Here is a 27,228-nt window from a genome sequence, read left to right on the forward strand (position 1 = left end):
TCGGCACTGCTTGTGGTGGCACACTGTACGTATGTGGAGCGTCAGGAGTTACTGCTAAATAACTAAGTCTAGTTTATCAAAATGTGTATTACGTGACCCAGAATAAGCCCAAGTGTGGCTGATAAAAAGTGGTCTGTTGACTCGAAACATGCACTTATCCCGGCACAAATGCAATTCTATTTTCCGACCATCTTCAACATAGTTTTCGAGCTCTGGTTGCGACTTCGATTTTCATCTTCAAAGTTCTTCCGCTCTGCTTGCATTTCTGTTGTTCAAACACGCGTCTTATGCACACACAAAACAAGTATAAAAAATCCGCTACAATTCTGAATCTTCTGTCAATAAATGTACTCAAGTTTGACATGCACGAGTATGACTCGGACTCCTAAAATAATCCACCATTCTCCGCAATGCTACGGCTGATGCAAGGTTACATACTGAGAAGGTACTCGTCGGTTCGCTACAAAATAGATAGAGTGAATTTTCCACCTCATCCACCTAGGGTTTAAATGTTAACAGTTCAGCCAGAAACCCGATATGAGAAGAGCACGCGATTAAGCACTGGGATCGAACAGTAGCAGAATAGAATTAACAGATCGCGTTCAACATCATTTCACAGCACAGATGGCACGCTCAGCAGCGTTTCAACCTCACGAGAAATCGAGATTTTTTTCTTCCTGGCCTGTTATGCAGTCTGGCCGGTGAACAGACAGACAGCTGCTGGCTTAGGCGGTGTGTTTTTGACGGAGGCGTTAACGTGCAGCCAGTAACTGCGCTCCTTGGCATTTAGATCTCATCTCCACGGACGTGGAGGTTTACTCTATTTGAATTTAACATCTTTGTTTGTGTGCATCTGATCTTTTCCATTACACAACTTGTAAAAATCTTACCAGTTAAAGAAAAAAATGAAGTCTGCCTTTTAGCTCCACTGTTCAGATACGCGAATATTTACTCTATTTTCTTATCTATGAGTGCACGTCTTCTGTCTGTCTCTAATACATGAACCTAGAAATAATGTTTCCTAATGAGATATTTTTTCTTGATTCCAAAAGTAAATTCTCACTGCTATTATTTCCTCGCAGGTTACGTAGTTGCAATACTATTTAGCTAACGCGGACAGTGTATATGTGTAGAGTTTGGCTTTCTGCATTACTTCGTGAAAAAAATGAATCAATTTGTTTTCCTTCTAAAAATTCATATTCTATTTTGGAAAAAAGTATTTGCTTTACCTAGGAACAAACACCGTATTTTCCAGAATGACTACTTGAAGACAGACGGTGACGTGGGTGACAGAATGTTTTAATGGGCTATTTTAAATTGCTTTATGTGCATCGCTTCTTGCAGAATCATGCTGGCATGCTCCTGTCCAATTATAATGTGACTGAGGGGAGATTTGAGATTTGGAAAAGAAGGAACAAGTAGGACTTGAACAATTTTGTGATACATGTAAGGTGCGCCAAATCAGTGCATGTGAAATTTTTAAAAAATCGTTTTAAGAACTTCAACTATTGGCACTGCTAAATGAAATGTATGTGTACTCGTCAATCGCATTCTTATGTGAATGTAATATTTTCATTAAGACTATTAATATTATGATGGAGTTATTGTAGTAAACAGGTTTTGACATTTTATGTGTTTGTTTCTTATTTGAGCCGCATTTTGTGTAATATGCTTTGAAATTCATAACAAGAAGCAAAAACTATTTGTCTATTCTTATGTGTTATGTATTGGGAGCAAATCATTCCAAAACGTAAACCAAACAAGAAAAAACTTCACAGGAATGATATTTTTTAGGTTTTGAAATTTTCACATGGACTGGTTCAATCCACCTAACCAGTATGATAAAAACCCGTTCAGGCAAGGGCCACTGAAGAACGGAGGTAGGGTAAAGTTGCATGGTTTAACAGCCAGATTAAAAAAAACCAATACGTGTTTAAAAACTTTTCTGAATCTTCAGTTGCAGTAATCAAGAATATGACTCAGCTAACTCGTAAAAAATCTCAGCATTATTTTCAATGTCCCGTCGCCTGACGAATTTCCTGTATGGCAGGTACCCTGAATTACATATGGTGATATATCGAGTGAAGGGGGGTTATATGGGAGGAATAACCAAGGAAGAGATTGAGCACAGTTGAACACAAACGTTCAACACAGTTGCATGCATCGATGCCGTGCTCGTAATTAACGATTTGTTATAAAATATTTATACGTCCTCTCTAGGTATGCAAACAAAAAGCGCATGTTGTCTCTGAACAATCTCTGTTAGTTCATTTCTTGAGTCTATTGTCTGTATTCTACTTAATTGATCTTCCTTAGGTCGTTCACGTAAAGGTGTTCACAAATAGTAGTACCAGAATGAATACCGCCTATCTTGTTACCCTGTTTCACTCGTACGAAACCTTCGTTTGCTTACGATTTCAAGCAACTGGACAATGAGTTTAGGAGATTATTGCTACAAACCTTCGTTGTCATGATCTTTTTTTCTGTCGTTTTCATTTACCAAAACAAAAGTTATGTTTCGGGATTTTGATTGTTAAATCTTTGTTTTCGATACACCGATAAATTAAGCAAACGACTCTATTACGACAATCGTAATTGATACCAATTTATGATTACTACAGTTAGAAAATATTCGTCTCTTAGGGCAACCGACATGTATATTAACTTTAAGGCATGAAAAGCAAATAGTATTCGTGAAATACTCTTTGAAACGCACATACCAGTAGATAGCCTGCGGGATCACGTACAGTGTAACAGCTACATGCTCCTAAGTGTCCGATACCAATTTTAGCCGATTAATTTATTCACAACACTGTATTTACATGTTCTTTTCCAAATTATTATTATTTTTTTATATTTGTTTTAACACATTGTAGCATGAACGTTTTTCTCGTCTTCTCTCATTATCCGTATACATCATAAACATCTCTCCTCTATTTCAGATACAAATGTTTAGATTTCACAGTAACTGAAATAACGTGTAACATCCATCTAAAAGATGGACCATTGTTTGATAGACATATAAGCCATTTCACATTTACCTTTACGTGTAAAATGGATGGGATGACCTAGATAAAACAGTACCAAAACTAATTATGCCTGACGTTCGCACGTAGCTCATTTCTAGCCATGTTAACTGTCTTAACTTAGGAAAGGGAAGTTTCCGACAGTGACACATTATTTCAACGGAAACTATTTATCGATTTATGAGAGTTCAGTCTGGCATTAATACAACCGGGTCCTTATCTTCAACGCGGGAATGTCAAACATTTGGTCGTCAGACGGCCTCACGGTAGTGTTCATGATGACAGTGCATCTAATCAGCCGTCAGTTTTCTAGAAAGCTAACGACTTAGAGGGTTGCTGGTGTGACGTGATAGAAAGTCCGATTCCTTCATTTGTACTGGTAACCCTCGCCCTAGATTTTGACCCACTTGGGTCTGGCTAACCCTAACCATTAACTAAATGGAGAGCAGGCTTTCTGTTACACGGACCCTCAGTTTCGTTACAAGGCTAACTCCAATATTCCCCCGTGCAGCCAGGACTGTTCTGTAGGTCTTTCACTATTAAGAATGTCCGGTCATTGACAGCGATTAAATAGTGCAGAAGGAGCATTCAGAGTGGTTTTTGATAAAACTGAGTTCTAATGAAACAGAAAAAAGACACTTGGGTACTAATGTTAAATCGTTGGCTATCCATTTGTCATCCAGACCACCGGAGTGATTATGATCCAATTCAAATCCACTGCGAGCAGTTTAATTGAAAATAATTTTTGTCAAAACGGCATGAATGCTCTGGAGTAATTCAAAACCACGTTCAAACCGTGACCATTATTCCGTAAATTTATTTATGCAATAAATGCAATTGTTCGTCTGTCATAATTTCTGACCCCACTTCCCTCAAATTTCGCTTCATTTTACGTTAACGTCGCTAGGCCTTGGGGCATCTCGGAAAATAACCGTTGAAGCCTCTCTTCATCTTGTGGCTGACGGAGAGTAAAGACCGCTTTTGGTCTGTAATGATACGTGTCTGATCGCTGCATAAGTGCCAGAATGCAATAATATTGATTTTGTTTCAGTTTATTTTTTGTTTGTTGAATGTCGAAGCCGATGACAATTCCGCATTCCTGTACATCTCAAGTTATCTCTGAAGCTTAGAGTTGATGTTTCATTGAATATCACATCACATCCTCTGAACTGGCACTGTGAATGGCTGCAGCTCACATACATTGCATTAGATGTTCTCATGGTCAAATGCGATCTGTATTCACCCATGTGACTCACAGCACCTGACACATTCCTTCTGAACTGTATCCAGAAGTGAAAAGAAATCGGAAGAACGTGTGCCTTTAATGTTCTATCATTACAAAGGCGAAAAAATCTGGGGATGCTAGGGGATCGCCTTTTGCAACCACGTAAGTCGGAGCGGATTAAGGAAGCCGGGAGAGCTAAGTGAAACCCGCAATGAGTCGCTAGTTTTTTACTGAATAGTTATGGAGGTATGCGGGGAGCTCAGAATCACGCGAGTCAATTACAAAATTTGCAAAACATTTAAGTGGCTTTGACGCAACTAAAACACGTCCATTTAAAAATTCGAAGATGAATCAAGACAGCACTGCATATAAATGAACAGCAATTTGAGTAGAAAATTTGAGAACAGAACTTAAAATGACTTTATATGACGAGGCCTTATTTTATGATATTGTTACGGAGGTTATTGGCTTGGTAACTATTGATAAAAGGAGTCAATTTGTGGAATATACTTTGTTTTATTTCCGAGTGCAGTTTACAGGACTTCTATGTGCTAACTTCAACCCTTTAAGCCACTGCTCTTGCTACTTGTTGATCCTCTGCTTTAGCACTTCAGCTTTTCGGAAAGTTGACTAACTTTTCAATAAATTTCAGATATATTTATATCATAATAAATAGTGTACCGTGTGCAAATACATCAGTACCGTGTGCACTTTACCATGTATGGTCAGAATTACTTTACTTATTGAACAATGCTAATTGCATGGACAATACGTGAAATCATCAAACCTAAATGCTGGATTACATGAGATTGGTTATACAGATCATTTACGACATGCAGCTAATATCTTTACCTTATTATGTATAATGTGATGCAGGAGGCAGGTCATTGTTTTTGCTTAGGTATCAATGTCCAAATTTCCCTTAGAAATTGTCACGCTTCAAAGATAAAACATGACTTTACACGTTAAATCCATAGACTATCATCCGGTGCACAATACAGTGCCCAGGGTCAGAAAGTACTCAGTATACCGAAGAGGGGTTTTCCAAAATTATTATTTTAAATGTTATGTTACCCCGTGACAATATCCCAGAAACCTGAAAATGCTACAGGGTACATACAATTTTCCTTTCGTATTTACAAAGATGAGTGTATCTTTAAATGTAACAAAATAATTAAATATATGATTTTGAAAGTGAAAAATAGTGCTGTACTAAGTAATTTACTTAAATAAATCAATCCACCGAAATATAACCAATGCCATTAATTACCTTTGAAAATGTTTACCAGTATGTCAAGAAATAATCAGAGTGCCTCTGCAGCAAAATACATAAATGTATGCAGAAGAAAATAAAAAGTTTTCTTGATTCACCATATTTAGTGCGTTATAATTAAAGTGTGAAAAACATTTCCAAAGATTCATCCAATATTTTCACTTAGGTGGACCTCCTGGACCATTTGAAAGTACACACTGACCAATAAGTGGAATACAATTGCGTTTCCGATTTCCCCAACGACCCAAGAAGTTAAGAAAGCTGAATTCCCCAGTAAACTGTCCTTTGGCGGACATCTTGACAACTTTGAGGTTATCTGCAGTCTTCCATGCTGTTCCGGCGCTACAGAGATCTTTCAACTTGTCTCCGTTGATGAGTTTCTTGTACACGTGGTCCCCTGTGTTTGGCCACATTCCATGGGACCCTTTGGCAGCGTAGACTTGAGCGTGTGTGCAGTCAGTCATCTGTACGATGCGATCCCCTTTCTTGAATCCGTTACCATTCCACAGAAACTCTCCTCCAAATTTATTGGTGGTGTCCGAACCGTGGATCGACAAATATATGGAGTAAATCTGGTTATTATCGAACTTTATCTTTACGTGTTCCCAGTCTCCAACGTGATTACCAAAGGTCGAGTACCCTCCTACGCATCCGTTAATTCGAGGACAAAGGCAATGACCCCACGCCTTGAAGCACGGGCATACATTATCAAAATAGAACCCCACACACGCCCGTTTTCCTCTGTTGTATGGAAAGAAGAACCAATAAGTGATTTCAACAACGCTACCCTTGTCCTCGTATATAACGTATGCTGGGGCGCTGGCAGGATCCTGACCTTTAAAGACGGCGGGTTCTCGACAAGAGGCACAAGATAACGGCGTCTTAGTTTCCAGGTAGCAGTTCTTGTTACAGGTGGGCAGGGTGCTCGGAGTGACGGACGTGGGACTACCGCCGCGTAAGTTTACGTGTTGGAGGAAATAATCGACGCTGGATGGTTTCCATTCCTCTCCCACGGCCAACCGGACCACCGGCGCCCACAATTTCGCGGCGGCGACGATATCGGCGTGACTTCGTCCACTGAGGCCAGCTGTCCTCTGAGCCGTGCATTTTTTCATCGCTTCTATGCTTTCTTTTATTGATTTAGAAATTCCCAGCAATCCACCATTGTTTGGCGACGGATAAAAAATCACAGCCGCCAGCAGAACGTACAAACGAGCTGTAACCGTCATCTTGAAGCAATAATTTGGAGCAGAATTAGGATATCTGTCTTGGCAGATAAACTTGCGTCTTTGTGTTCTACAAGACAAAAAAAGCAATAGGACATGAGTATACGTGTACATGTAACAAGAAGTAAACATATACGTATGTGTATAAGAAGTAAACACTTTGCACAAACATTTGAATTTTACTTTAGCAAAACATTTGTTCCATTTCTGCCAGAAAAGGTTTACCAATGTCACCCATGCCAAATATAGGGATTTAAACCAAATGCCATGTTAAGTTCTTGTCAGAATGTAGATACTGTTTAACATGTTATCAACATTACAATATACTGTGTTACTCTTATATATATATATATATATATATATATATATATATATATATATATATATCAATAGTGCGTATTCCAATTAATGGATTCGAACACCTTCACAACAGTGCCAACAATTTCATGACCTACTTATTAATAGTTACACCATGTGATATCATTTAATTTCATCCAGCTTACCTCTTGTAGATTAAGAAATATAAGGGACCTAATACATATTATACGAGCCATACAATGTTGATATTCTAAACTTTATCTCTATGTTCATTATAGTAAATATGAATAACATAAAATGTGAAGAAAAAATGACTATGGTTACTTATGGTTAGTCAAACACTAAAAAGAAATAAAGAAATCGAAATGCTGAGAGCCAAGATCTACCGACACGTGTGTAATATTTCTAAATTGAACATATATACATACGCATATACATGGCTACATACTCCCATCATATAAATGGATTTTACATAAGCATTTGTTAACATTGCCGACATCAGCTCACATTTTCCTTATCTTATTTCAACAAACATAAAAATTTAAGAGAAGAAGACCACGTGAATAACATGTTTAGTAATCACTTTATTGAAATATATATAAGCAAATGGCAACCCACATTTTCATCAAACTCTCTGTGCCAGCCTACGTATGATGGAAAACGAGCTACGACCGACATACACCACCTATATCTGGCAGGCGTAAATTTACGACTTAGATAAGATCGATGAAAAAACTATTGCAATTTTTCTAGGACGTAGCACTTTGCGCTGGATTTACGCCAGCGCAACTGCTACGTCTAACTACGACCGGTTTGTGCACCCGGCCCAGGGCCAGCAGGGCGTAAATTTACTCGCATACGACTGTCGTCCGTGTGCCAGGTTTACTCTCTCTGCTTACGCTCGTTGCACCTAGACAAAAAACGATCGTCTTAACTACGCCCGAGTAACGCTTCGTTGCATCACTGCCCAACAATACGTGGATGGTATAATTGGAGAAATGAGGAATTTGCAGCTGCAGTCATAATGGGATGACGGCATAAATAAACACAAAATGAGCATTTCAGTAACTGAGAAATTCATAAGCTACATTATTCCATTTTAATTTCGAAATTAAAACGTTAAAAATATGTTAATTTTGCTGTTGCCTTGAATATATAGCAATAAGATCGTATATATATTCCGAATCAAAATATTATTACGGTATGCTAAAAATTTTAAATCTTTGATTGTTTGAGGCCGTTTGTAAATGAGAGAAACACGTTGGAGGCAGTAAGTATTCCAATTAATGGGTTTGAACACCTTCACATTTGTTATTGAAACTTTTGAGTCTGAAAATAATGCCAAAATTGCACCTTTAACGCCAACATTGCTTTCTTTTTATATAGTTTTACAACAGTGTCAGAAATTTCATGAATACTTATTTATAGTTACACCATGTGATATCATTTAATTTCATCCAGCTTACACCTTGTAGATTAAGAAATAAAGAGACCTAATACATATCATATTAGCCATACAATGTTGATATTCTAAGCTTTCGTCTCTATGTTCATGTATAGTAAAATAAGGATGTTATACGATGTGAAGAAAAAATAACTTTGGTTAGTTATGGTTTATCAAAAATTGTGACAAGAAATAAAGAAACCGAACTGCTGAGAGCCAAGACTTACCGACAAGTGCGGTAAAATTAGTGCTCTTAGGGAAGTAGGTCATAAAATATGATGTGTCTTTTGACTTTGCCGAAAACTATAAACATGTAACAGATTCCAGTGTCCAGTAGCAGTGTCCAAATCACCCTGAACAAAATTAGACAATCGTTAAAGGACATATATGATTATTATTAAGCACAAAATGATTTTACCCTACCGTTAACTAGCAGCCAACTTGGTTGTAGTGCTTTATCAGTCTCACGTTAGTAGTTGTTACTCACCGCTAGGTGGTGTAACGGCTAAGACCTTATTGTAAAATGACCGGAACATCGCCCGCCCCCCTTTCCCCGTCCCATTTCATGGGTGGCTGGTGACAGCTGATATTTCTTGATCTTGGTTGAATCTCAGTCAATACTGTGGCCAGTGTTTATTACACGTTCAGAAAACGTGTTAAAAATTATCATCTTTGATCCAACTACATAGCTAATAATAATAATAATAATAGCTAATTTGAAGGGGGCATTCAAAAGAATAATATTCAACTTTCGAACGCAATCTTTGCCAGAGAACACAATAATTTTTACGTTCGAACGCATACGTACATATAACATGAAAACAAGGCTGTCGCCGTCTTGGAATGAAAGATTAAGATTGCGCTCGAACGTAATAAATATTGCGTTCAAACGCTGAAAATGTTTTTTTTTTCTTTTGCATGTCCCTTAAAAAGCTCCGTACATAATCGTAAAAGAAATTTGTTTAAAAATTCACTGCCAACGGGAAAATTGAAGGACAAGGTGATGGTGGTTATTTTCTGTTGATTGCACTTTCTTTTCGTGTTGGGTAGTGGGGGGTGGTTCACAAAAAAATTATTTTTCGTTTATAACAACCATGATTTGACGATAAATTTTTGCTAGATAACACTCACAGGATGTGTGTGGTGGGTGTCCTAGAATTTACATTTACAAAATATTGGATCCTTTACTGTGAGAAAAATAAGCTCACTGACGTCACCCATTATGAAAACAGGAATTTAATACAAATGCCATGTTCTTATCAATATGCAGCTACAATTTAACATGTTATCAACATTACAATATACAATGTTACTCTAGTATATATGTATTTAGTTTAACCTAAAATTTAGGTGTTCTCTGGCAAAGATGGCGTTCGAAAGTTGAATTTTATTCTTTTGCATGTCCCTTTCAAAGCTAATACGTTTATTAGCTATATAGTTGGATAAACAACACCAAGTTTATCGCGTAACTCTAATATTTACATGTACTTAACGATACAGTATTTAAAATCGTCGTGTACGAGTACAACTTACCGAGAGTGTAGCGAGGACAACACTTGCACTGGTTCTGGTGTCCTACTACAATGTAAGTGTAACTTCTCCACTAAAAGTAAGCTTTTTCTATCCCTCAGGAAGGGCAGCAGTCCACCGGTCTTAACCGCAAGTGTGAGTTGAGGTATATCGTTGTGGGCTGCTATATAGTGCTCCTAACTAATAATAAGGTGCGTGTAGTGAAGTGGGCTATAGGATATGACGTGTTTCTACTTAAAATTTTATAAAAGAAAGCCTAAAATTATATACTTGTTTATTTGTGTCCAAATTACCCTAGGGAAAAGTAGATCATAGAACACGAAATGTGCTAAAAATATACTACCACCGGGGCATGCTTTGGGCACACATTATATTTAGAATATTGTTAAATTGTAAGACATGGTAATGATAGTAATTTTTCCAGTGGTTTGACTTACCAGTGGGTGTCTATTCGTGTTGGGGATTGGCGTCTAGGTCACAGACATTTTAAGTTTATAAAAACCATGACGTCATGGGGAGATTTATGGCGTAGTCTGATCCGATGGAATCAGAAGTATTACATTTAAAAGAGAATATTGGGCCTGTTTTCATAAAGCTACCACAAACTAGTAATAACAAAGGACAATTTCATTATCTAATAGACCAGTACTGATTTGGTCTACGTCTAAGCTGAATAAGTCGTCCCGTTCTTGTTTTACTGTCATTCTTTGCTAGTGGTTACAAAATGTTGAATTTGACCGAAAATTTCAAACTTTCTCTGGGAAGCTGTAATTTTGCGATGTGATAGCTACACCATCACAGTTTATCATTTCATAAAAAGGGAAACAGCAGCTGCCCTTTTTAGGGCACACAGGAGAGTTGAACAGCTATACCCACCAAATCCAAGACGCGTTACCCTGGGCAATATATTTTGCACAAACTAATGAAAGTCTAATGGAATGTTTTCAGTTTTAGTTTAAATCATAAGGGGGTGTTGTCTCAATGCTTCAAAACTGGGTTTGAAGAATTTAATCCACATTTCATAATTAATAAAAATGGTGAATATGGGGTTCACGGTTACGTTATTAACGCGGGTACAAAAACTTTTTATAATCATGTAAATAATAACAATATTTTTGCTATTATCCATACACACTTCAATCATGAGGGGCACACCACTTTCACATGCTTTTAAAATGGAATTGACAAACACAGAGGAATAATGCACATATTTTATTTACTGTAACTCTTTCACATGGGACACACACTGAACAAAGTTGATCTAAAGAATGTTCCAGATTGTAGTTTTTTATCTGAATTATTATTTTTTTATTATTATTTTAACACAATAACGTTCAGCTAAATACAAAATTTAACAAAATGAAGTTCAGTGTAACACAAAGTTCATAATTATAACATTCTTCCTGACATATGTGGACCAATGGTGATATCTGTTCTGTGCTCACTAAGGCATCCACTCTTGGGATTCTGAAAAAAAATCACACAAAGAATCTGTTAACTCTGATAACGAACAATGGATAACCTAAGGTCACAAATAGTTTATTGCTTATTCAAACAAAGTACAGTGCATTATGAGTGGCAAACACGCATTACTGAGACACATTTTCTTCACCCATTTTCGGTGCTTCATTGCGTAACGTAAGTGTTGCTAGTAATCCATTATTGCTGTTTTTACAGGCGGTTAAATTTTAAACGCACGGAATACAGTGTAGCAGCTTAATTTAAGACAAAACTAAAAAAAAGTAATTCAATTTCGATGATTGAGTTTTCGAGAACAAGAGAACATGAATACGGTATCACCGCGTCACCATGTTCAATGTGACCTTTAGTCCCCCATGTGTCACAGACGCAAAACGAAAGTTCAGACGAAGTCACCCTACTTATAGAATGGTAAAAACCAATCGGTACACAAATATGTTGAAACAATTGAAGAAAAATGAAACGAAACTCATTATTTCTCACCTTCATACAAAGAAGATCCCAATAAACAATCCTGTGACGGTTAAATCGAGGGAATTACACCTGTGCCCTGCATCCTATCTCGACAGCGTCATTGCGTAACTTGTTATCAGAATGGGCCACCCGCCAGTTTGAGCTGGTTTTTTTAGTGTGCAAAAGAAGCCATTCGTGTGTAAGACGTCATCAGTTAGTGAGTATGGAAGAAGATCGCTATCGATGTATAATTTTCACGCGGCATTTTAAAGTCGTCTGATAAGAATCGATCTTTGAAGTTTCAGCGTTGCGAACGTTATATTGGGACGCGGTGAAGAAAAATCGACCTTGCTGAGCAATAAATGTGAAATTCTTAAGAAAACTGATATTATCATGGATTTCGTGACACAAACTAACCGACATACTACTTTGGACGATTGAACAGTTTTAATACGGAAAGATAGGATTAGATGAAATTTTCATCGGGGTGGGACACCGCATGTATCGTAAGTTAAGCTAATTTTGTGATCATTTTTCAGTCACTTCAAATAAATTTTTATTTAAATAACCATTTGCACATTCTGTTTATTATATCTTCTTGCAGTAGGTGTATTCCCTGCTTCAATAATTCATTCAAACCCTAAACAAACTGTTCCTAAATAGAGGTAGGGTCGAAATTCCACAAAAAAGGACGCCATTTTGAGGGTAATTTCGATATATTTTCTGCTTTTTCTCTTATTTTGCTTTTATAACAGCATCCTCCTTGCTCATGCAGCTTCTTTGATTTGTTATTGAAACATACACAACGATGTCATGAGAATTTGGGAGGCTATCTAAATTTAAATAACATTCTTGTTATGGCCCCCCTGCAGTGCACCACTAGCAAAGAATGACTGTTTAAGACAAAGATATAATTATTTTGCAAAGCCGATCCCTGTCCCCCGTCAATTTGCAATCTCAGTCCACATCTACGACTGCCACTGTCTGACTTAAGTATAAATAGGCCGGGCTCATTGCACAGTTTATAAATGGCCATTAAATTACTTTGCAAATGACGTCTTCATCCATTTTATTTGAACTGGGGATCCGTTATGGCATATTTAGATCACTTAAGTCGTTTTTAAGACGGAGATAGTTGTTGCATTTCTCTCAGCAAAATCGACGTTAAAACGATTTCTATTTGCAATGTAGGAACTAAATAGAGTGGTGGATGGTTCGAACTAGGTTGAGGAGGACCCGAACTGCACTGTTTGCAATTGTTTTCGATTCCACTGTCCCCTATTATGTCAATTATAATATACGCCTATTATAAAGTCTTCCTAAATAATGATAAGTTTGTTTGTCAGAACTGTCACTTTTGAGAATAATGCCACACCATAAATGTCTTATCTGACAATAAAACGTGTTTACATCGATGTGATGTTTCATTCTAGACAATAATGTCGAGAGTGACACGTATATTTGCTATTGGGGGGTGGGGGGCTGGAGTAACATTACTCACTCGTATGATAGCGCGTATTTTATTGAAGCTGTTAATTTTCAGGTGTTTTCGCATGTACCCGTGAGTTTGACTTCTATTAATAATGTACTCTATTTCAAGAGCTCCCTGTGAAGGAAAGCCAAGCTAGTTCTTTGTTTTACCCATTTCGTTATGAGATTTTTCAGATTTCAGCACAATTAAAAACTGCCAATATTTGGACGTTGAATCATGGCGGGTCTAAGACACTGTAAGATAAAAACGTCTATCAACAAACACTTCATTGCCTGCCTTTAAACTAGGACATATAGCTGACAATGTGTGATTTGATTGACGTCTCAGGTTTATGGTAGTGGTGGGTACACAGTAGCAAGAATGTATGTCTTGCCACTGTAGGTAGAGGGCTCTATTAGGTAGAGAGGTTTTAATGTTGCTCAACATTAATTGTACATTTATTTCTTTAACAAACCGTATATTCATTATTTGTGTTATGCTAATATCTTTTACGTTACTGTAGCATGAATGTTATGACTTGAAATATCAAGCTGTCAAAATAAGATTTTCTATTGATATGTAACGAAATATTTCGAGAATATCTCGGTCGGTTCAAAAGATAGACGCCCCCTGAAGTGCTGATGGGTTCATAAACCTGTCATTATGAATGTGAATGGGCCCTTGAAAAACAGCAGGGCAGCACACAGCACTAAACAGATACAGCCGAGTGCTTGAATGTAGGTTATGGAATCCAATTAAAAACTGATTATTGTGTTCCAGGGGGAGATGAGAGAAATTGTGATATCTATAAAATATAAATCATCCACCCCGGGGACAGACACCAGATTCAGCCTATGGTGTCGAGACAACCCCGTTCTCATCCCAATTTTATCTCTATATTATTTCAAATTGTTTCAGTTACTTAAAAGAAGTTGGTTGCTAAATGCGCTGCAGTCGCAAATTGCGTTTTCCCGTACAGACTTGACATTTAACATGGGATATTTCAGTTTCAAATGTATACCTAGGTAAAATGTGTTCTTTTTTTCTCAAAAAAACTCAGATCTCATATAAGATATCTAAATGGAGCAGTGTGTAGTCAGGGCTCCGTAACTCGAATGCATCGCGAATTGCGATAGCGATATCACCTCTCATTTCGAGACTATTATATGGGGCGAGTAACTGCCGAGTTATGAAAGAGAGACGCTTGTGCTCGGTCACAATCCACAATGCTTTCGAGTTACGGAGCCCAGGTGTGTCGCTACCAATTAACTGACTACCATGTCTGTTGCACTGCTGCATTGTGTAAAATGCAGTGTTTAATTGGGTAGTGCTCCTTTGGACTAGTTAAAGCTTGGCTTTGGCGTAGCATGGTTCTGTCAAAAAAGTACCAATATGTCGGCAACTACTGCACAAAAGAATTTGAAATTTTGCATGCAAGCAGTCGGTTTTTGCAGTGCGTAAAATGAGTTAAACAATGTTTTACAAAATTGTTAATCAGTGCCAGAATGGTGCCAAAAATACAGACATTACCAGACAGATTATTGTGTCACAGCGGTCCACACAGTTTTATAGAGTTATGACCAAACTGTTGTACACTGTATATACACAGAGGCCACACCCAATGTATCGAAATCTTACCATCAGGGTACAGGACTCACTGTCCTTCCCGATATGCTGCTGCAACATGACAAAAACACACAGTCCGTTCAGAATGAGGGGCAAATTGCCACCAAAACGCGTTTTTTCATTACTCGTCGAATCAACGACCTACGACCTACATGTCCTACAACAAAAGTGAACCGAATTGGATAAGTTTTGACCGATGCCTGGAATGTTATTCCAGATTAAACTCTAAAGAACTATCCCCAAGGAATGCCTTGCCGTTTGAGAGCCCTGGTAGCAGCCAGATGATTTCAGGCGTAACAGGGACCGTTGCTGTGACTAGACACTGGCATGAGGGTCTTTTGTGGCGTGTAACTCTTTAACAGACGATAAATTGGAAAATATGGAGATTCAATAAATCTCCTTAATAGTTGTCGATGACTTAGAATAGGCAATGTATTTTTGTTTGCTTCACTGACGAATTATTGAACGGATGTCACAATGACATCAAAGAGATTATTAAAAGTTATTAAAACACGGTTTTAATCCTTATGTTCATTTATCAGTCAGAAAAATAGGGAACAAAAAACTGATGAAAAATGATTTGGAAAAAATTCCATATTTTAATATGCCAAGCCTGTATTTCTTTGGATGCCTGTATTTCTTTGGATGCAAAATGCAGCTCTACAACTATCTTGTGGAATGACTCTCCAGGCTGTAGTTGCGGTTAGTCAAGTTACGCTCTCATCTTTCACGTTAAAATCAACGATAGTTAATTACCCCTAGTAGGCGTTCCAGACATCAGGGGAATTTAGCCTAAGGGTAATTTAGTGAGAAACCCCTCGGAGATGGGTCGATCCTGCTAGATCGGTCTAGGTATGGGGATTGGGTCTTAAAAGCATAGCATTTTAAGTAAAAAATTAGATTACAACTACAAATAACTTTAATTAATGGGATTTTATTCTTTGATATCTCAAAAACCTGAAAATTGGACGTGGTATATACAATTTTCCTTTCACATTTTCAAGATAAGCGTATCTTGAATTTTTTATGTAAGTAATTAAATATATGACTTTTGAATGTGAAAAATCGTGCAGTATTTAGTTATCTATTTAAATTAATCAATAAATCGAAATATTATCAGTGCCATTGATTACTTTTGATAATGTTAACCGGTATGTAAAAAAATAATCAAAGTACCACTGCAGCAAAATATATAAATGTTTTGTAGGAGATAATGGAAAGTTTTCATTATTCACCATATTAAATGCGTTATGCGAGTTATGATAAAAGTGTGGAAAAAAAGTCACATCCAATATTTTCACTTAGGTGGACCTCCTGGACCATTTGAAAGTACACACTGATCAATAAGTGGAACACAATTACGTTCCCGATTTCCCCAACGACCCAAGAAGTTATAATAAGAAAGCTTAATTCCCCAGTAAACTGTCCTTTGGCGGACATCTTGACAACTTTGAGGTTATCTGCAGTCTTCCATGCTGTTCCGGTGTCAAGCAACACAGAGTCCTGCCATTCTAGGGTCCGGCGGACCCGTTGTTTTAAAACTGAGAGTCCGGCGGACTCCCTGTCTCGAAATAACGGGTCTCGGACTCTATGTTCTGAAATGTAGAGTCCCCCTAGACACTCTATTTCAGTACGGAAATTCCTAGGACCCTACGTTTTAATACTGAAAGTCCGCAATGAAGAGCAATAATGAAATCTCACACTTAAAACATAATGTTAACTGATACGGAGGGAAGAATTATAAGGATTAAAGGTAAAATAAACATTCTTAACCTCTGTTAAAGTGTAACGCGTAGTATAAATGTGCATTGTTCGCATTTCATAAACTAATTTGCAGGATTATCTTTTGTATGCAATTGAGAAAGAACATCACTTAAGCAATATAAATTTATTCAGAATACATAAGTGCCCTTGGTGAACTTCCTGATTTTACAAAAAAAGTTTATTTTATTAATCAGTATAGTAATTGTTTTTTCTCCTCAATGTCATTTTCTCTTTGTCGTGCATTTCTTGTAACAAGGCAGTTTTCTTATCTTCGATTTCTTCTACTTTCCTCCATCTCCCCTTTTTCCTCTCTTCATTTCCACTCTCTACTCCAACTGCATGTATCTTTCTTACAGCTCTGTAATATAAGCAGCAGCTTTCGAGCTAAAACAGAAATATAAATATGTACCTTAAATGTACATGTAAGTTTCGCTTTTATTGAACAGTCTTGAAGTTAAACGAGTATAAATGTATAAAACTTATAATTAATTTATAATGGTTTGCAGCACTTCTCCTTATTGCTCTTTTCTGATTGTCGGTTGTTCGTCTTCTGTATCTGCCATGTTGTAAATAAGGTCGCACTGCTTGAAAATCCATGCTGACAGAGTAAGACATCGCGAAGAGCTAGCCATTTTATACCCTGAGAAACATGGAACACATTCCTTTTGGGTTGATTCAATTTTAATTTAGGTTATGCAACTTAAATTAAAACTTTATATAAATTGGTAAACAAAATTAAATGAGTACATTTTTAATTACATTCCATAAGCATGTATATTTAATAATTAATTAATTTCGTCAGTTTCCAGAAAATACATATTTTGCACAATTTGGCATTGATGCACTGTATAACGCTAGCTGTCACACATTTATGTCACACATTTATGTCATTGTAGCCTAAGTCACGGGTATAGTCTAAATACAAGGAACGTTTTGCACAGTTTAGCATCGATTCATTGTGTATCACTAGCTTGCACACATGTGCGAGTGCTAATCAAATAAGTCACGCATGTATATAGTCCAAAGCATCACAATGCAATGGGATATGTGTGAAATATTTTAAGTAAGTCCAATTAAAAAAGGTATGGAATGTAATCAAAAGTGAGTATAACACATATTATTGCGGAATGACACACTATAAATATACAGTGGGTTAAATATTTAACTATAGGTCTAAAAAACAAGAGTGAAAATAGAGGCGTTAAAATGTCAACTCTAGTGTGGGACTCGAACCAACATACTGTTTAATTTCTGCATACTTCCCTGTCATTGGATACCATAGTAGGCTCATCACTCGTGTCGTTGTCCACTACACCACCAGGTCGTTGTGCAAACCACCGCCGTTTTGTTATATTACATTTACTTGCATCAAGGGTTTGCTTTTTTTATAATTCTATTATACCCAGATTGTCAATATAAAGCGCTTTTACTAAATATCTACTATTCTACAGTAGGACCCTAGCTTTTAGACCAAGTTCTTCTGTATGACGGACGGACTCTGTGTTTCGTGATAGTCATGAAAAGTAGGGTCCGGTTAAATTCAGGGTCCGGGGGACCCTATATATTATATTCAATTATCATGATACAGAGTCCGGGACTCGTTATTTCAGAAACCAGGGGTCCGTAGGACCCCTGGTTTCTGAAATAACGGGTCCCGGACTTTCTGTCATGGGGAACCTTCTGGTACATGACACCGGCGCTACAGAGATCTTTCAACTTGTCTCCGTTGATGAGTTTCTTGTACACGTGGTCCCCTGTGTTTGGCCACATTCCGTGGGACCCTTTGGCTGCGTAGAATTGGGCGTGTGTGCAGTCAGTCATCTGAACGATGCGATCCCCTTTCTTGAATCGGCTACCACTCCACAGAAACTCTCCACCATATTGGTCAGTGATCTCAGAATCGTGGATCGACAAAAAAATAGAGTAGATTTTGTTATTATTGAACTTGATCTTTACGTGTTCCCAGTCTCCAACGTGATTACCAAAGGTCAAATACCCTTCTGCACATCCGTTTAGTCGAGGACATAGGCAGTGGCCGCACGCCTCGGCGCACGGGCATACGTTATCAATATATAACCCCACACACGCCCGTTTTCCTCTGTTGTATGGAAAGAAGAACCAATAGGTGATTTCAACAACGCTACCCTTGTCCTCGTATATAGCATATGCTGGGGCGCTGGCAGGATCCTGACCCTTGGAGACGACAGGTTCTCCGCACGAAAATTCCAGGTAGCAGCTTTTGTTACAGGTGGGCAGTGTGCTCGGGGTGACGAAAGTCGGACTGCCACCGCGTAAGTTAACGTGTTGGAGAAAATAATCGACGCTGGATGGTTTCCATTCCTCTCCCACGGCCAAGCGGACCACTGGCGCCCACAATTTCGCGGCGGCGACGATATCTGCATCACTCCTTCCAGTGAGGCCGGTCTTCTGGGCCTTCTGTTTATTCTGACACTGTCTTATGTCTTCTATCATTTTAAACAAATTGGCGTACTCTCTTAGCGCGCTACCGAAATCGCTGTTTGCCGAATGCAATATGACTATAACTAACAGGAGACACCAACGCCCTGTGAAGGCCATATTGAACCATACGGCTGAAGCAGATTTTATCCCTTGGCAGAATGTCTTTAATATCTACAAGAAATAAGAAAACTAAATGCAGATGGCTGATATAATTACAGAAAGAACAATATTTAAACATAATTTTTAAAAATTGATTAATTAAACATGAAGCATTTCTTTTGATATCTGTAAGAAGGAAACTTCAGATGACGCCCTGCTGAATGGGCTAGAATTACCAGTTTACACAAGTTATGAAAAGAAACACCCATTTTCGCATTTCATATATTATTGCTATGCAGTTGATATTAATGGATCGACTACAAAGAATTTTGTTCACCAATGTAATGCACACTAATACCACCTGAATACAATGAAATTAACAGACGAACACGCCTCTTGTTTCCAACACACACCCCATTTCCATAGATTAGATCGACCTACTTTAGATCGACCTAACTCCCTGGGGGTTCACGCTAAATAGCTGTCAGCCGGGCGGACACGAAAGTTAATTACCCCCTTACAGCTTGTAGTAGGCGGGACGGACATTTAAGTCGGATTATCTGAAAGTAATCTAGTGAGACTCCCCATGGGGATAGATCGATCTAAAATCTATGGGAATAGAGCCATACTCGTACAGTCACCAGCTTTTCTAAATTCTACTCAACGCCAGGCGTGTTAGTCTGTTAATCTGGTTGCATTCAGCGCGAGTCCTCGCAGACTTAGTTCATTATGAACGGTACCTAAAGGTCACTTAAGATAAAGTATACCAAGACTTCCGATCAACAATTTTGGTCAAGATATTGAATGTCTCCATACATACATATACCACGATGATTCACTTACTTTAAAAATGGGTATTAAGAAGGGTTTTGATAGCGGTGTCAAAACTTCATTTAATAACTGTTAACGTGCTTGGGGTGGCAGAAAAGGTTAGTGGGGAAGGTTTTTACATACAAAATTGTTACTTTCAAGTGGCATTTCCGTTAAAATAAAAAAAACAAAAAAAACGGTGAAAAAAACAACCATGCAAAAGACACAAAAACTGGTAGATTTCGCAATCATGAATGATACTGCCTGAGCAGATTTCGTGATGGTCATGTGGGTAAACCAAACAGTTGGCCAGGTGACACCGCTGTTAGGGCCTGTCTGTGGGTGCCAGTCGAGTTTTTGAGTCGTGAGTGGACAGTGCGGTGACCGTAAGGCCCTCCCCCCATCCATGCAAAAACAAAACAAAGATAGAAAGAAAAAAAAAGAAAGAAAATCACGCACTTTACGGTATTAACAGTATTCTACAGCATTCTATTATTTTTCACCATATTCTAAGACCTCATTTGTTATCGACAGTGTAGCAAGAAAACAATGGAATAAACATTTATAAAAATACACTTACAAAGGTGTTATTATTTTACGGAATGGTAACTACACTCAAAACAAGTAAATATCAATACTTACATCTACGCTGTACCAGGTTTGATAGATAATTGGCCTTTTCGCTGTCCGATAAATTCGGTAAAGGTTGCAGTGATCTCACTTTGTGCCTGCAAATGTTAGCGCATGGTTGTGACCCGAAAAGTGAGCGCGGAGTTGTTGGTAGTGCTTTAAAAAAAAAAAGAAAATGTCATCCAATAAGCTGACGACTGCAATTGGTGTATTATACAATATAAACAGCGAAGCATAATAAGTAGGTTAAACACTCTACAGGGCAACAAGCAGGAACTAGATAAAAAAACTAATTAAAAATTGTAAGAATTCAAAAACACAAATAATAACAGATGACAGCGAAACAGGGTCCAAACTACAGCTGACAATAATCTGATGACAATAATCTGAAAAGAATATTGTCAAAATGACTGTGACTCGTAATAGGTGCAAAAAGAGAGTTGAACGTACGTGTAAGCAGTATGTGAACTCCCAATGGCCTATCCAGGACAAACCATCACATGCCAGGCATATTTTAAATAGTTTTGACATAAAATGGAACCGTTTATATAAATTTAGATGCTTAGTAGTAAAAAGGGTCTGAATATGGACACCGCGGGGTTAACTTCACTGGCGTGTCAAGGCCTAGCTTTCTTAAATGTTATAAAAATGTATTTTTGTTGTGAATAAGACTTGTTAAACAAAGTTGAATATTTTGACATACACAAAGAAAAATATAACTAGAATAAGAAATTAGGTGCCATACCTCTGCACGGATGAAGCAGAACCGTCTCGCCGCCTCAAGGTCCCTTTTATTGTACGTAGTGTCTCCCACTAGATTGTCATAGATTGCGGTAGTGTGTCTTAAACATTTTAACCTTATTTTAATCACTTGTCATCTGATAATATCCCGAAACTCTGTTCAGTCATTACACCTGATAATTCTGGAACTGTGTTTAATCAAATAATGTTTGGCAACTTAATCAAGTACAGAGATCTTGTGTAGAGATCGGTGTTGTTCCCTACCCAGGCTGTTTGTCGCTGCACGTGCGAGAGAGAGAGAGAGAGAGAGAGAGAGAGAGAGAGAGTATGGAGTTTTCTCTTTATTTTTCTTTTTTACCTCTTCCCTCCCATCGAAGTATCCACACAAATTCAACCCATCTGTTACTAGGCCTGGCTCACTGAACAGATTATAAATGACCATAAGCCTACTTTGCAAATGGCTTCTTTATCCAACCTTTAGGCCACACTTTTTTATTTTTATGGATGACATCCTGCGCGCGCACCGATTTTCGTCCGTTCTCCAAAAAAAAAAAAAATCCCCCCCCCCCCCCAAGGAAGTCGGTTGTCGCAAACGTCGTTATTGAATTTGCCGGAAAATGCAATCGGCAATCCTCGGCTAATTCCGCAAGCTCCATACTGTCATTGTCGACTGCGGAGACATCCGAGTAGTTCCGAGTGCGGAAAATGAGCTTTCTGCGCATGCGTATTATCACCACGTGGAAATATGGCGGCTTTGCCGTCAAATTCATCTCTAGCATTAATTTCAAAATACACGACAATTAAAGTCATAAAGAGAACGGGGGCCGTCGTTTTGGATTGGTTTGCCATTGATGTTGGACATGAAGATATCACCCTTTTACAATTATACGAAAGGCTGGCCGCGCCCGGAAAATTTCAGTGACATTCTGTCCAGAGCAGCACATAGGCCTACCAGGTTTTTTTGTAGCGAAAAAAGGGTCGACAAGAGCGTCGTGGTATTTGGTGGACTGAAGGTCGGACAGGCCGCCCGATAGTTGGTTGCTACGTGTGAGTCGAAGTAGACAAAATGGCATCGACCGAAATTACTTTTTTAGCTTTGGTAGTAGGAAGCATAGGCCTATCTTTGCTTCATTTTTTTAACAATTCTGTGAAGTGTTTACACTGCTTTAATTTTCTGAGAGTAGGCCTACAAATAAAGACACGCTGTTTATTTGATATTTGTTTTATTGATTGCTATACCAACAGAATGCATGAAATAACCTTAAATAGATTTGGTAATATGCAGCATATATATTCATGACTTTTTACCTTTCTACGAAGTAGGCCCTATTCACAATGCTTTAATATTTTGAGAGCATGGATAAAGACGTTGTTAGTTTGATACGTGTTTCTGTGGTAAATTAGTGTTTCCAGCTGTGTACTGAAAACAACATTTCTTAAGCATTTTTTTTTTTTTCGCCCGCTCGCACCGACTTTGGGGTCCCCAGAGGATGTCATCCATAAAAATAAAAAAGTGTGGCCTTATCCACCTTATTTCAACTGGCTATCCGTTATGGAAATATTATTTAAACCGTTTTTCAGACGGAGAAAGTTGTCGCCGGATCATAATGTAAGTTTCCTTAATCGTTGGCAGAGACCACAAAACCTCAAGTACACCATAGGGCAAGGGCTTACAGCCATATGTAAATTACACCTTGAGGGTTTTTTTTTCAACTCTTGAACAACACTCTGTATGTATAGCCTGTTTATACCTTCATTAAATATTCTTTCTGAGAAATATGACATGATTCATACCAAAACATATGACCGATTTCTACCTCACTAGTACCCCTGCACGGCCCTGGGGAAAGTTTTGCAAACCAACTTCAGTCGAAGGTCAGTTATAAATGAAACACCCAAACACTGAGTATATCAGAAATATTACACTTAAATTATACTATTGAACCTGTTCGCCACAAAGCTATCACAAAGGAGTAACTAAAATAGACAGTTCCTTTATTTAAGTGGACTATTACTATTATAAGCGTTTTCTCTTTATTTAATTTGCATTGTAGGAACTAAATAGAGTGGTGGTTGGTTCGAAGTAGGTTGACGAGGACCCCAACTACACCGTTTGGTTTTCGAGCCCACTGTCCCTTATTATGCCATTTATAATAATGATAATTTGTGTAGGATGTTTTGTCAGAGCTATCACTATTGAGAATAAAGGCACACCATAAATGTCTTATCTGACGACAAAACATGTTTACTTTAGGAAAACAGGTTTTTAAAGATATATAGAGACCACAAAACCACGGGTTAAAGGCTTGCCTAAAGCACGTCTTGAATGTTGTTTTCAGCTCTTGGACAACATTTTGAATGCGTGGTCTGCTCATACCTTACTATTTTTTCTTAATAATGTGTAATACGAGATAGGGTTAGGGCTCTCCCTAGATAATGCGTCGTTTGACAGTGCCCCGAAAACCGTTAAGGTGACGAATTATATTTCATTTGGATGTTACATATTAACTTATTTTACTTATTTGGGGGAGGGAAGTAAGATGTTTTCATTCTTCTGAAGGCGTGAAAAAGGTGAGAGAGGGCAAAGGGTGAAAAGCAGTTTCTCTCTGTAGGTTAGTAGAAGATGTCTTAAAATGTGTACGCATGCGCGCTTGTGGGAGACTGAAAAATCACAGATACCTTGAACTTTAAAGGTCTTTCCTGTAGGTTTTTCAAATGTAATTCCTATCCCGTTCCAACCACAGCCGTTCTGGCTGTTGCCAAATCACGTTGAAATCAAGGTAGGAGCTCTATTGAAAGGCAGTGCGTCTGTGTATGCTTTATTATATGTTTGTCCTATGACTAGAGTTTTCATTGTTCAATTTGTATTAATCTTAAATGTGTTTATCTTATCCATCTTCCTCTTTGTCTTTTATTTTGTTTTTCTTTTTTTACTATATACTTTAATAAACTGTAATTCATGTTGCACTGTACCCGGGGCACATTTTATATCATGACATCTTATTCTATTCTCCGTACTAAATATTGCAAACTTCTAGACTGATGAACTTTTCTTTCTTTTCATTTCTGGTAGTGTACAGTGGTCTGGGAAGTAATAACAGTACGAAATAATACCTCCCTTTCACAATGGTATATATATTTATTGTCTATTTCCAACCATTACCTCCTTTTTTATTAATATGATAAAAAATGCTGAGAATGAAAAAGACATGAATTGCGAACTGAGTACATTGCTGAGCACATACGGTTGAATGTAGAAATTGTGCTACAAACAATTATAAGCATATATGATACATTCTTTACAGATAATTGTATATTATGGATTTATCATTCTTTCTCTAGACCTTTTAGTTGACTATATTTCTGAATCATAGTTTATTAACAGGTTTCGTAACTCAAACCCTGGTGTCTTACTTAGGTGGTCCACCTGGTCCATTTTCAAGTACACAATGACCAATGATTTTAGGGCAGTTCCGTTCCCGATTTCCCCAACGACCCAAAAAGTTAAGAAAGCTGAATTCCCCGGTAAACTGTCCTTTGGCGGCCATCTTGATAACCTTGAGGTTATCAGCAGTCTTCCATGCTGTTCCGGCGCTACAGAGATCTTTCAACTTGTCTCCGTTGAAAAGCTTCTTGTACACGTGGTCCCCTGTCTTTGGCCAGATACCGTGGGATCCCTTGGCTGCGTAGACTTGCGGGTGTGTGCAGTCAGTTGTGAAAATGGTGCGATCCCCTTTCCGGAATTCGTTACCAATCCACAAAAACTCTCCACCATATTGTTTAGTAATCTCAGAATCGTGGATAGACAAATATATGGAGTAGATTTTGTTATTATTGAACTTGATCTTTACGTGTTCCCAGTCTCCAACATGATTTCCAAAGGTCGAGTACCCTCCTGCACACCCTTTAATTCGAGGACAAGGACAGTGGCCCCACACTTTGATACACGGGCATACATTATCAAGATATAACCCCACACACGCCCGTTTTCCTCTGTTATATGGAAAGAAAAACCAATAGGTGATTTCAACAACGCTACCCTTGTCCTCGTATATAGCGTATGCTGGGGCGCTGGCAGGATCCTGACCCTTAAAGACGGCAGGTTCTCTGCACGAGGGACAAGATAAATGCGTCTTAGTTTCCAGGTAGCAGTTGCTGTTACAAGTGGGTAGTGTGCTCGGAGTGACGGAAGTCGGACTGCCGCCGCGTAAGTTTACGTGTTGGAGGAAATAGTCGACGCTGGATGGTTTCCATTCCTCTCCGAAGGCCAACCGGACCACCGGCGCCCACAATTTCGCGGCAGTAACGATATCGGCGTGACTCCTTCCAGTGAGGCCGGTCTTCCGTCTATTCTCACACTGTCTTATTTTTGTGCTGCGATACCATCCGTTGCTTGGTGACGAATGCAATATGACTATCACCAACGGAAGGCACCAAAGCCCTGTGACGACCATCTTTAAACACACGGTTGGAGTTGATTTTATCTCTTGGCAGAATGTTTTTAAGATCTGCATGAAATAAGAAAACTAAATGCAGATGGCTGATTTAATTAAGGAAAGTACAAAATTTAAACAGAATTAAAAAAAAAAAAAAAAAAAACAATAGGAAAACATAAAGCATTTCTTTTGATATCCGTAAGAAGGAAACTTCATATGACGCCCTGCTGAATGGGCTAGAACCACCAGTTTACACAAGTTATGAAAAGAAACGCCCGTTTCCATATTTCATATATTATTGCTATGCAATTGATATTAATGGATATTAATGGATATGGATATTAAGAAAGGTTTTGATAGCGGTGCCAAAACATTTAATAACTGTTAACGTGCTTGGGGTGGCAGAAAAGGTTAATGGGGAAGGTTTTTACATAAAAAAATTAGTAACTGCAAGGTGCATTTCAGTTAAAATTTCAAGAAAAAAAAAAAAAAAAAAAAAAAAAAAAAAACAGCCATGCAAAAGACACAATAATTGGTAGATTTCGCAATCCTGAATGATACTGACTGAGCAGATTTCGTGATGGTCATGTGGGTAAGCCGAACAGTTGGCCAGGTGACACCGCTGTTAGGGCCTGTCTGTGGGTGCCAGTCGAGTTTTTGATTCGTGAGTGGACAGTGCGGTGTCGGTACAGCCCCTCCCCCCATCCATGCAAAAACAAAACAAAGATAGAAAGAAAAAAATGAAAGAAAATCACGCACTTTACGGTATTAACAGTATTCTACAGTATTTTATCATTTTTCACCATATTCTAAGACATCATTTGTTATCTACAGTGGAGCAAGAAAACAATGGAATAAACATTTTTTTTTTAAATGCACTTACAAAGGAGTTATTATTTTACGGAATAGCAACTACACTGAAAACAAGTAAATATTAATACTTACATCTGCGCTGTACCAGGTTTGATAGATAATTGGCCTTTTCACTGTCCGATAAATTCGATAGATGTTGCAGTGCTCTCACTTGGTGCCTGCAAATGTTAGCGCTTGGTTGTGACTCGAAAAGTGAGCGCGGAATTGATGGTAGTGCTTTTATAAAAAAAAAAATCAACCAATTATGTGACGACTGCTGTTGGTGTATTGCACAATATAAAGAGTGCAGCATAATAAGTAGGTTTAACACTTTACCGGGCAACAAGCAGGAACTAGATAAAAAA

General features: G+C 38.1%; 3 protein-coding genes and 1 long non-coding RNA gene across 5 annotated transcripts; all 4 read right to left on the reverse strand.

Moving 5' to 3' along the window:
* Window positions 1–4,756: 4,756 nt before the first annotated feature.
* On the reverse strand, window positions 4,757–10,347 carry LOC106151567 (uncharacterized). Its single transcript, XM_013524901.3, has 2 exons — window positions 10,046–10,347; window positions 4,757–6,820 (listed from the first exon to the last, which is right to left on the reverse strand). The coding sequence occupies exon 2, from the start codon at window positions 6,751–6,753 to the stop codon at window positions 5,683–5,685; it is 1,071 nt and encodes a 356-aa protein (XP_013380355.2). The 5' UTR covers window positions 6,754–6,820; window positions 10,046–10,347; the 3' UTR covers window positions 4,757–5,682.
* An 894-nt stretch (window positions 10,348–11,241) lies between these two features.
* LOC147762863 (uncharacterized) lies at window positions 11,242–12,869 on the reverse strand. The gene is made up of 2 exons (XR_015333538.1): window positions 12,005–12,869; window positions 11,242–11,509 (listed from the first exon to the last, which is right to left on the reverse strand). It is a non-coding gene; the product is annotated as an uncharacterized LOC147762863 (long non-coding RNA).
* A 5,523-nt stretch (window positions 12,870–18,392) lies between these two features.
* On the reverse strand, window positions 18,393–20,977 carry LOC147762864 (uncharacterized). Its single transcript, XM_087007917.1, has 2 exons — window positions 20,847–20,977; window positions 18,393–19,466 (listed from the first exon to the last, which is right to left on the reverse strand). Exon 2 carries the CDS (start codon window positions 19,410–19,412, stop codon window positions 18,393–18,395), a length of 1,020 nt encoding a protein of 339 aa, XP_086864043.1. The 5' UTR covers window positions 19,413–19,466; window positions 20,847–20,977.
* Window positions 20,978–24,690: 3,713 nt separating this feature from the next.
* LOC106151574 (uncharacterized) lies at window positions 24,691–27,110 on the reverse strand. Of its 2 annotated transcripts, none has more exons than XM_013524910.2 (2): window positions 26,957–27,110; window positions 24,691–26,083 (listed from the first exon to the last, which is right to left on the reverse strand). In XM_013524910.2, exon 2 carries the CDS (start codon window positions 26,027–26,029, stop codon window positions 24,986–24,988), a length of 1,044 nt encoding a protein of 347 aa, XP_013380364.2. In that variant the 5' UTR covers window positions 26,030–26,083; window positions 26,957–27,110; the 3' UTR covers window positions 24,691–24,985. The 2 variants fall into 2 exon arrangements, with proteins under 2 accessions (XP_013380364.2, XP_086865860.1); XM_087009734.1 differs by lacking the exon at window positions 26,957–27,110 and adding an exon at window positions 26,577–26,730.
* Between the last annotated feature and the right edge of the window lie 118 nt (window positions 27,111–27,228).

The sequence above is a fragment of the Lingula anatina genome, chromosome 3 (genome assembly GCF_051362555.1).
Source record: "Lingula anatina isolate TDL-2025a chromosome 3, LinAna3.0, whole genome shotgun sequence".
Classification (NCBI taxonomy): Eukaryota; Metazoa; Brachiopoda; class Lingulata; order Lingulida; family Lingulidae; genus Lingula; species Lingula anatina.